The 11,302-nt window shown below is 53.4% G+C and overlaps 1 protein-coding gene across 2 annotated transcripts; it reads left to right on the plus strand.

The window, feature by feature from the left end:
* The first annotated feature begins 527 nt into the window (after positions 1 to 527).
* Positions 528 to 9,342, plus strand: C24H1orf116 (chromosome 24 C1orf116 homolog). Of its 2 annotated transcripts, XM_053964198.1 has the most exons (5): positions 969 to 986; positions 1,100 to 1,176; positions 3,900 to 4,029; positions 6,399 to 6,561; positions 7,421 to 9,342. In XM_053964198.1, exons 3-5 carry the CDS (start codon positions 3,943 to 3,945, stop codon positions 8,560 to 8,562), a joined length of 1,392 nt encoding a protein of 463 aa, XP_053820173.1. In that variant the 5' UTR covers positions 969 to 986; positions 1,100 to 1,176; positions 3,900 to 3,942; the 3' UTR covers positions 8,563 to 9,342. The 2 variants fall into 2 exon arrangements, with proteins under 2 accessions (XP_053820172.1, XP_053820173.1); XM_053964197.1 differs by lacking the exon at positions 1,100 to 1,176 and having other exon boundaries at positions 528 to 986.
* The last annotated feature ends 1,960 nt before the right edge of the window (positions 9,343 to 11,302 follow it).

Genomic DNA, 11,302 nt, shown 5'->3' on the forward strand with positions numbered 1-11,302 from the left:
GGGTAAGAAGGAGGCTCTGCTGTTCTCTGCCTGCCCCTGCAGCTCCACCCGGACTGGGGGTCGCTGTCACCCTGCACAGGGTGGGGACATCTGGGCCCCTCTTTGGGGGAGGCAGCAGAGGGTCCCGGGGGCTCAGAGCAGGAGATGCTGCTGGAGAAATGCCCCAGCGAGGTTCTGAGAAGGTGTCGGTGTGAGGATGAGCCTGATGGGCATCTTGGGGGGCTTTAGCTTTCACCAGAGCTCCAGGAACTGACCTCAGGCTGCCTGGGGAAGGAGTCCCCAGCACGGGGAAGGAGCTTGCAGAGGGTTTTGGTGCCCACAGGGAACGGTGCCAACTGGGGCAAAAGCAGCTGCAGGTCGGGACAGGCAGAAGGAGCCTCGGAGCTGCGCAGACCTGGGCACCCCGTCCTGCAGCACGTAAATAAATCTGTGCCGAAGCTTCCCTCCCAAAACACTTTCTGCCTGTCCTTACAACCTTTGCAAGCAGCAAACCTTTGGCCTCTGGGAAGCTGTGGTGAAATGCAAGTACCAGCCTGTCCCAGCCCAGGCTGCTTTCAGAGCCGAGCAGGAACCAGCTCCCGGCATCCCCGCACAAACCACCCGAGAGAAGAAACCTGCTGCGGGTGACGCGCTCCTGGGTGCGAACGCCCAGCCTGGGACGTAATTATTGTGTGCAAGGCTCGGCTCGGGGCTCAGCCGGGCGCTCCGCTGTCAGCGAGCAGCTATGCGGCAGAACAGGATGTCGGATTAAGGAGTCTCCGGCCAAAGCCGTGCCCAGGACAGCAGGGGACAGCAGGGAAGTGAGCGAGCTGGGTGGCACCGAGCAGAGCTGCCCGCAGCTCCCGGGCACTGCCAGCTCACAGCCAGCGCTCTGGGGCACGGCACGGACCGCTTTTGGGGGCTCAGCCACGCCGGGACCCGGGCTGAAGCAGCAGGGAAGGTGCCTGGCAGGGCTGCAGGATGAATTCCACTCGCCCTGGCTGCAGGTGAGGGGCCAGGGATCACCTGTCAGGACGTACCTGAGAGCACCCACCTGGCCAGCGCAGCCTTATCTGCAGCGGGAGCAGAGTTAATGTGTAACCCGGCTGTGTTTGGTTAGCCCAGAAAAGCAAAGAAGTCCTGGGATAGGCACGGCCGGGACAAGGAATTGGGCAGCACGGAACGACAGACAGCCTGGTAAAACTGCAAAACAGATTAATAATAATTTCTGTTCCTGCTCGTCCTTTGCTCTCTGTGCTTTTCCTGCTGGACAGGCTGCGGGTGAGGGGTGGGGGGCTCTGGGTACCTGCAGGGTTCTGCTTTGCAAGGGTGAAATGTGGTGGGGGATTCACCAGCCAAGCTGGACGAGGTGGTTTGGAGGTGGTGGTGGTGGTGGTGGGGGGAGGAAAGCTGGGGAAACCTGTGCTCGGGACAGCAAACTGCTCAGGCAGCTGCTGTGGTGCTTCGTTTACCTGTTGAGACAGGAGGAAATTCAGATTTGCCCCTGAGCTGGGATCCGTCCCCCTGGGCTGCTCAGAGCTGGGCCGGTGCCTGCAGAGGGGGGTTTGCTTTGGGTTGTGTTTGGGGCTGGCCAGGACAAAGCCTTTCCCCGGCAGGAGGGGTCTGGCTGCTCTGCCCCAGACAGCAAAACCGAGGTGCTCTAACCGGGGATGAAGAGCTTGGAGTGGTGCTGGCTGAAAGAAAGTAGCCTCTTCTCTTAAGCAATTAGCATTAATTGCTAGCCGGCACCTCTTTGATGGCTTTTAAAGGACAGTTATGGCAACGGCCACAAGAGCTGAGGGACCTGGCCTTTGGATTTGGGTAAAAAATAGCTTCTTCCAAATATGTTTTCAGTTGGGGAAGAGAGCTGCACCACTGAAACCCAGCTATAAAACAGCTTTTGGAGTACCCTGTCTTTTAAATCAAACGCTCAGTCGCGTTTTTAGTTTGTGGCTGTTACTCACCACAAAGAAGGAACTAAAATCCTTCTGAATCATTAAAACTGGGGGTTTCAACACTGATTTTTCCCCTTTCCCGAGCTGGATGAGTGTGCTGGAGCTCTAATCACATCGGAGAACTAATGGGCAGGAAAAGGAACTTCTTGTTTCGGTGCAGATCCTCTGCAGCGCCCGGCGGGCTCGGGCTGGACTTTGCCTCCCGTGAGCTGGGGCTCAGTGGGTGCCAAAGCCATGGCAGCTGCTTGAGGTCCCTGCAAATGCTGTTTGAATGAGAGAAGGTGATTTCTTCAGTGGACTGGTGGTGGGGGGATCCTCATGGAGAAAATGCCTCCCTGCTGGCCCCAACCAGCTGCACACTCAAGTTCCAGCAAGGCTTTCACTTCCCCAGGAGGGTTCTGCTGTCTGAAATTCGGGAGGGAGGCAGCCAGGAGCAGCACAACAACCATGGCCAAGCCTCCTCTTACTGAGGAGTCGATGTAAATCTAGAAATCTATATCTCTAGTTTTGATATCAATCTAAATTTCACGTTGTGGATGCTCCAGCACACAGCAAAACCCTGCAGAGGCCTGAAGTCCGCCAAGCTCAGCTCTGCTTCCTGACAGCTCAAATCCCTGGCTATGAAGAGATCTGAATTCAAAGAATCCAGGGAACTGCTGTTCCAAAGCAACCACTTACTTCAACGTCACTTAAGCAGTAAATAATGCAAAGCTGAGACTGAAATATTAAACTCCTCCTGCGTGGAGGGATTAGACCTGTCAGGGCGTGGGTGTTGCAATCTGATTTTTGCGGCGTATTCCAATTACAAAGGAATTCTTTCAGGGTCTAACGCTCTGAACAAGCAGCCAGTTCTGCTCACTTATCGCTGGATCTAATTCCCTGATCCTGCTACAAGAAAAAAAAAAGCAGCAGTGTGTTCCTGCCTGCAGGTTACAGCACAAAGGGCTCCTCTGTCTCCCGAGGAGCAAATCCTCTCGCGTGGGTCCGTGTGTCTTGCAGGGGGTGTTGGTGTTTGTTTTGCTGCTCCCTCTCGCCCCCACGGCCCAGTTCCCTTCCCAAGAACAGGGTGGTGCATGTGGAGGAGACTTAATTGTTGGTGCCAGGAATTTTGGAAGCTCGGTGCTTTGCATCCATCAGTAATGACACCTTCTGTGGGTGCTCAGCAGAGCTCTGGGCAGGGATAACTGTCCCCTCTGCCACCTGGCACCCTGCCCCAGTGTGGGAAGCCCAAATCCAGGCTCTTTGTCGGGCAGCTGCCGCCACACTGGGGTCCCACTGGTGATGGGAGGTCTGGGCTGCATCAGGGGGACACTGCTGTGAGCAGAGGGGACATTGGGGTGCTGCTTGAACCCCCCTGGGCACAGCCCCAGCCTGCCCTGCTCCCCACAGGCTGTGCCAGCCGTGTGCCCAAACACACCCAGGCGTGCCCCAAAGGCCCGGGGGCACCTCCCTGGGGGCACCTCCCTGGGGACACCTCCCTGGGGACACCTCCCCGGGGCCCCCAAGGAAGGGTGGCAGAGGCAGCTCCTTGCCAGGAGGAAGCTCCTGACAGAGCGAGGATGTGAGTAACCAGCAGCATTTTGGGCCAGCACGTTCACAAGTTCAAGCTGCAGGGCTGGCACGGGGTGTGGCAGAGGAAAGAGGTCCCATGAGTCGGGGCTGGGGCTGTGCTGGGATTTCTGAGCTGGGCTTACAGCTTTTCTTATCCACCCCTCTGAGGTGAGCAGGGAGCCACCAACACGAGCTGGCTCTGCAGAGATTACCCCATTCCCAATTATTTTGAGGAAAACTTCAAAGATGATGTTTAAAAGCCCAGCTGTGCCTTCTCCTGGGGACAGCAGCTGAAGATGGAGCACAGTTCCTCCATCCAGCAGCTTCAGAGCCTGCCTGTCCTCCCTCCCAGCGTGCTTGAGTCACCCCCGGGGGAGCCTCACAACTTAATGCTTCTCCTTTCTCCTGCTCCAGCCGGGATATTCCCGCCGTGCCCGCCTCCAGGGCAGCCCGTGCTATGCCTAGGAAGGAGCTGGGGATGGCTGGCTGCAACTCTGGCAGCTGTGACAGCATGGTCAGCACGGCCTCCAACCACTCGCAGCGGGTGAGTAACCCCGGGGTGCCCAGCCCAACTCGCCCCTCTGAGCTGGAGGAGGATTTTGGGCAGATGTCAGCCCAAATCTGCTCTCTGGCCGTGCTTTGGGGGCAGCTGGAGGTCCTGAGAGAGCAGCAGGACCAGGTGAATTCCTGAATTCCTGCCCCAGAGTACTCCCAGCCTTCCCATCCTGCCACGTGTGTGGAGAGCCCTTGGTGCTGCAGGGGCTGCTCTGGGCCAGGACAGATCCCTGGAGAGGGGATCCCTGGAGAGGGGATCCCTGGAGAGGGGATCCCATCCCTGGAGAGGGGATCCTGTCCCTGGAGAGAGGATCTGTGGAGAGGGGATCTGGTCCCTGGAGAGGAGATCCCTGGAGAGGGGATCCTGTCCCTGGAGAGGGGATCCTGTCCCTGCAGAGGGGATCTGTGGAGAGGGGATCCTGTCCCTGGAGAGGGGATCCCTGGAGAGGGGATCCCATCCCTGGAGAGGGGATCCCATCCCTGGAGAGGGGATCCCGTCCCTGGAGAGGGGATCTGTGGAGAGGGGATCTGGTCCCTGGAGAGGAGATCCGTGGAGAGGGGATCCATGGAGAGGGGATCTGTGGAGAGGGGATCCTGTCCCTGCAGAGGGGATCCTGTCCCTGGAGAGGGGATCCTGTCCCTGCAGAGGGGATCCTGTCCCTGCAGAGGGGATCTGTGGAGAGGGGATCCTGTCCCTGCAGAGGGGATCCCTGCAGAGGGGACCCTCTCCCTGGAGAGGCTCCTGTGCTGCCGGGGCTGCAGGGATCAGACCAGTTGGGTAACTGGGTCACGCTGGCTCCAAGCAGAGTGACAACACCTGGAGGAGACAGCGGGCTGAGCTCCTCCTGCCTGGCACCAGATGAATTCCCCAGTTAAGGCAGGGATGAGTTTGGACCATGGGTGTAGATGTGTAATTTTTCACTATCTCTCCATTAAAGTTGTTTGTCTCCCAACACCGATCCCAAGATTGATGGGTTAATTACATCCTGCCTGACTTGGAGCATAATTGATATGTGTGAGAGCAGCTCAGTCCTGGCAGCTTTTCCATTTGATGTATTGCAAACCAGAACCAAACCCTCTGAGTTTAATGGGGATGGAAGAACTGGTTGTGATACTGCCCAGTAAAAGATTTGGATAAGGTGTCTCTGCAAAACAACTCCACCTGGGATAATTCCTGCCCCGTGCTTGTTGATCTGATGCACATTCCATCCTGTCCTGCGCTTCATTTTGTTCATGACAGATTGCAGGAATCACCTTGACATCTGATATTGCAATTGCACATCTCCTGGTGCTCCAAATATAACAAAAATTAAACAACTCAGGCTCAGGAATGAATGGGAGAACAAGGAGAGTTCATCACGTGCACAGAAACCTTCAGTGTTTGTGGAGTTTTCTAAGATTCAGCATTGCTGAGCAGGACAGGTGTCTGTACCTACAGATTTGTTACCCATCTGCTCACATTTCAATTTAAAGAACTGAAAGTTAGAGGCCAAGTTCCCAAGTTCAGAATAATCCACCTTCTGACCCACAGAGTAGGGTAATATAAAAAAGGCTTTAAGTATATATATATATATTTCTTATTTTTAGAGGAGGTTGTCTAGTTTTCTGGAGCTCTAAATACTCATTATTGAACAGCCACTGGCCAAGCAGCTGTCACAGGCTCTCTAAACTACTTGGACATTAAATATAAACATATAAACTATTAAAATTATATATATTAAAATATATATAGTATTTATATATCTATATCTAAAGTTATATATAAAAAGTTATAAATATGTGTAGTATAATGTAAACTTCTCATATATAGAGTATAAAGTAAACCTCTTATGTATCTATTTATATACACATATATTTTATAAATATATATATTTTTTCATACATATTTATATATACTATATATACGACATAGATATTTATATATGTATATATATAGTATGTATGTAATATAAGGTAAACCTCTCATATATATTTATATATTTATATATAAATAATAAATATATACATATACTTATATATTTATATATAATATATACCACATAGATATATTTTTATAGATACTACATATATGTTTTGTATATGTTTATATATATATTTATATATAAATATATAAAATATATTTTAATAGAAATATATATTTTAAAATATATTTTATGTATATATATAAATATATAGCATATAAAAATATATATGTAGTTTGTATCTTTTATCTGTCTATATCTATATCTATATCTATATCTATATATCTATATCTATATCTAGATATATATATATCTATCTATATCTATATCTATATATAGATATATAGATATATAGATATATAGATATATTCTTTTATCTTTATCTTCCTTTTTCCAGAGTGACAACAGCTATGACTATTTATCTGTGGAAGAGAAAGAGTGTTTGATGTTCCTAGAGGAAACCATTGGCTCCCTGGATGCAGAGGGGGACAGTGGGGTGTCCACGGATGACACCGACTACGGGGAGCCCTCCAAGCCCAGGAAAGGCCCTGTGCCCCGGGGTGAGCTGGAAATCCTTCTGCAGATAAGATTTTAATATAAAATATAAAAATCAGGCCATGTTCTCAAGTACAGATATGTACAATACACGTCCTATCTAGGCATGAATATTTTACAGAATTTTCTGACACCACAACTCAATGGCTTCAAAATTCTACAATATCTAAATACCTTGCAGGGATCGTGCTTGGTGTCAGTAACCACACGGATTAACGAGGCTTTGTCAGGCCCAAAGGATCCCATTTCCCCAGCAGTGATGGATCAGAGGAGCTGGGGGAGCCCTGTGCTGGCCCAGAAGGGGTGAGCACTTTGAGTGCTGTGTCCAGTTCTGGCCCCTCAGTTTGGGAAGGACGTTGAGATGCTTGAGAGCATCCAGAGGAGGCAACAAGGCTGGTGAGGGGCTTGGAACACAAGCCCTGTGAGGAATGTTTGAATGAGCTGGGGTTGTTCAGCCTGGAGAAGAGGAGGCTCAGAGGTGACCTCGTTGCTCTCCACAGCTCCCTGAAGGGAGGTGCAGACAGGTGGGGTCGGTCTCTTCCACCGGGCAGCACTGACAGAACAAGAGGACACAGCCTCAGGCTGCGTCAGGGAAGGTACAGGTTGGATATTAGGAAAAAAATTCACCAAAAGAATAATAAAATACTGGAATTGTCTTCCCAGGGAGGTGGTGGAATCACCATCTCTGGATGTGTTAAAAAAAGACTGGACATGGCACTTGGTGCTGTGCTCTAGTTGAGGTGTGAGGGCATAGGTTGGACTTGATGATCTCAGAGGTCTCTTCCAACCTCATGATTCTGTGATTCTGTGATTCTGAGGGGTGTTCTGTGTCCAGAGCATGACTTCAACTCCCTCTCTTCCCAGATTTGGGGAACGGGACTCCCCCTCCAAGCAGAGATCAGCAGCGTGGGGCTGAACAGAGGAGTGGTGGAAGCATCTCTGCCCCGTCCGGCTTGGCCCCGGCAGCTGCTCCAGGCCCAGGTTGTTCCAGCCTTCCGAGGAGCGTCCCTGCAGCCAACGGAGCTTCTGGCAGCACAGGAGGTGTCCACACTGTGCCAGCAGGAAAACCTGCACAGGAGGTGCCCAAGGAGGGCAGGCTGGACCAAGGCAGCGCAGGAAGCCACACCAAGTCCGTGATGATCCATCCTCCAGACCCCTTCCAAGATGACCTGGAGTGGTCGCGCAGCCATCGCTCAGATGCCAAGGGGGAGGCGGCCAAGGAGACCAAGATTCGGACTGCGTGGGGCCAACCGGAGAAATCCACACTGGAAGAGGCCCCTCAGGAGCCCGATGCCAAGCGTGGGCCTCCAACCGCCCCCAAACCGCGGAAATTGCCACCAAACATCATCCTGAAAACCAGCAGGAACAGCCCCGTGCCGGAGCACAACCAGAAGGTAAAAGCAGCACCTCCAGCCTCAGCCACCTCCCACCCCAGCCCTGCCAGCGACAGCACTGCTGAAAAGGGGAATTCAGGCCACCTCGACCCCAAGGAGAAGGAGAAAGCCCGACGGGAGGCCCTGGAGAAGCTGGGACTGTCCCAGGACAGGAGGGAGCCCAGCGCCCACCTCCATCCCCACCCCAGGGAGCCGCCGCTCCCCGTCCCTGGGCAGCCTGGGGAGGGCTCCGTGCCGGAGATCCGGCAGATGACCTTCAAATCCAACACCCTGGAGCGCTCCGGGGTGGGGCTGGGCAGCTCCATGGGCAGCACCAAGGAGCAGAACGCCCGGAGCAGCAGCAGCTCCCTGGGCAAGATGTCCTTCATCGAGCGCCTGGCCCCCAGCTTCCTCCGCAGCCGCCCCCGGCCCGCCTCCCTCGGGGCAGGGAAGGACTTTGCCGGCCTGAAGGAGCAGGAGGAGAAGGACAAGAGCAGCAAGAGGAGGTCCCACCCTCTGCCCAGCTTCCCCAGGCCGCCGCGCTCCGCCGTGAGCGTGAAGATCTCCCCGAAGGGCGCGGCCGACGAGAACCGGCGCGAGGCGCTCAAGAAGTTGGGGCTGCTGAAGGAATAGCTCGTGGGGCTGCTGGAAAAGGGGCTTTTCACCCCAAACGCAGCGGCCTGCACTGCCTGGGGCCTTGGGCACGAGCATCTGCTGCCAGCTGCTGCCCCGGCGGCTCGGGAGGGGTGCTGGGAGCTTCACCAAACGGAGGAACGCCGCGTGTACAGAATATTTTGTATATAGCAGATGTACATGAGCTATTTATACAAATCACCTCAGCACGGACGGGGTGTGCTCTCCTGCAAGGGCTTTAATGCATTTGGGGATTCATCAAAACAGGGAAGCCATGGAATTAGGGGCTTGGCTTGTTTTCAAAGGGGCTGCCTGTGGATAAAGTGTCTCTGGGAAGAACTGCTGGACTTTGCTGCTCCTTTAGGATTTTTCTGGGGGTTTTTTTGTTCATTTTATCACAGCCTCTGAGGCCTGAGCACTCACCTGCCACATGGAAGTGCCTCACAAAACCACCACTGCCTGCTGGGTGGGCTGGAGGGCTGCACAGACATCCCACTGCCACACTCTGCTCTCCCACCCAGCCCTGACCACCTGCATCCAGCACCTGGAAGAGGCTTGAACTGCAGGAAGTGCCAGCTGAGGAGGCCAGAGGCTGTGCTGGTGTCAGATCCAGAAGTGCTGCCCAAAGTGGGGCAGATGCAAGGCTGGGACAGCTCCAACTCATCCCTTCTGAGCTGTCCTGGCGCCTCTCAGGCCCAGCTGGTGCTGCCAGCACCTTGCTGCTCACCTTGGGGAACAGAGGTGGTTGATGTCCCTAATAAACCTGTTTGTGATCAGAAAGTGCCGTGTGGTACAGATTTATGTGGTAAATAATATATACCCCTAATTAGGGGGGTTTAAAACAAAGAGTTCTGAGAGAAAGGATGAGCCAGGTCAGGTCTGTCCCACCTAGAAAATGGAATTATTTGATCAGCACAGGCAAAGTCTTCCATGGAGCAACCTGGGATGGTGGAAGGTGGCCCTGCCTGTGAGAAGGGGAGGAACAAGGAGAGCTTTAAGGTCCCTTCCAACCCAAAGTGTTCCATGGTTCTGTAATTCCCGGCTCTCCCTGCAAGCACAAAGAGGGAATGTGGAATTCCTGGTGCTCCCGTGTTTGCTGGCAGGCTTGAGGCAGCCCCGTGTGCAGCCAGGCAGCAGCAGAGGTTCCACCCAGCCCCAGCTGCTCGCCTGGGCACTTCCACGTGCAAATGTTCGACTTTAAAGGCAGCAAGAGCACCGTGAGGAGAGGAGGGGGAGATAAAAGGGTCAGCCAAGCCCTGCCTGGGTTAAAGCTGCGTGTTCATCCCTGTGCTCCTCTCCTCTGACCACTGTGTCCCAGCCAGGGCTGATTCCAGCTGTTCACTGCTCTGACTGCTCAGCACCTGCACGGTGCAAGTCCCAAGGGAAATCTCACCTTGTTCATCTAATGAGAAAGGAGGAGAGCATTAAGGACTCTCTCAAAGCATTTTTTGCCCTGAAACAGAACCTAGACATCTCTTAAAACCAGATTGTTTTGGAAACAAAAGGCTTTTCTTCCAATCCTTGGCTTTAGTCAGAACCATTGTGTGCTGGTGTCATGAAAGCTGAGTTTTGTTCAGATTTCCAAGGAGAAATCTCACTCCCAAAGATCCCTTATCAATCTGTGATGTGGTGATGCTCACAAACAGGAGCTGGTATGAAATGGGAACAAAAGAGAACAAATTAAAACAACAGCCAGAGAGCAGCAGGGTCATTCCTCCGGGAATGAGCTCCACATTTCTGTGCCTTTCCTGGAGCCGCCAGATGCTCTGGGCTGGCAGAGCATCACTCACCACGGGCAGGCATTGCTGTTTCATCCTGCCAGGGGAATATGGAATTTTACCTGCTGGATCTGTTTGTAGCCCTTAGAAACTGAGCTGTTTATGCCCCAGGGCTGGGACCTTATGCAAGAGCAGGCCCATGACTGTGCCTGGTGCCACCCAGAGCTGAGCCCTGCTGCTGGCAGAGGGATCCTGCTCCTGCTGCTGGCAGAGGGATCCTGCTCCTGCTGCTGGCAGAGGGATCCTGCTCCTTCTCCTGCTCCTACTCCTGCCCTACTTCTGCTCCTGCTGCTGGCAGAGACATCCTGCTCCTGCTGCTGGCAGAGGGATCCTGCCCCTGCTCCTGCTCCTGCCCTACTCCTGCCCTGCTCCTGCTCCTGCAGGGAGCGAGGCCACCTCAGCTCCACCTGGAGCACCTGCAGGTGCCTTCCTGCTGCCCCCTCTGCCTCCTGCTGCTGCAGAGTTCTCTCCTCCTGATGCACAGGTTTGCATCGGGCTGGCCAGCCCCAGGACAATTCGAGGAACTGCTCAAACCCCAGCATTTCCCTGCTTCTTTCTGTGCCTCAGTGCCTCGCATTCCTTGGATTCCTTCTGAGGGCCAGCACCTCGTGCACACCTTTCCTGTGGTGCAGCTCTTCAGGAGGATGCCCTGCCCTTCTCGCCATGCAGAGCAGCTCCAGGGGTATTTGCAGAGGGATTGAAAGCCTGGCTGTGGACTGTGCCAGCCTGAGCCTGTTTGGTATTCACAGACTGTCCTGGAAAGGTGCAGCTGCTGCAAGGTCAGGGATGGAAAGGATTGAGTGCAGCTTAGTGCTGCAAGCAGTTAATTAACATCAGCAAATTGTTCAGTGCAATTGCCTCCACGGGTCAGCCCCTCTCTCCAAAGAAAGCCTGCATTAGTTTGGAAATTAAATTGCCTGTAAGGAACAAAGGCTCTTGCTTTGTCATTATCATAAAATCAT

The sequence above is a fragment of the Vidua chalybeata genome, chromosome 24, assembly GCF_026979565.1.
Source record: "Vidua chalybeata isolate OUT-0048 chromosome 24, bVidCha1 merged haplotype, whole genome shotgun sequence".
In the NCBI taxonomy this organism is placed as follows: Eukaryota; Metazoa; Chordata; class Aves; order Passeriformes; family Viduidae; genus Vidua; species Vidua chalybeata.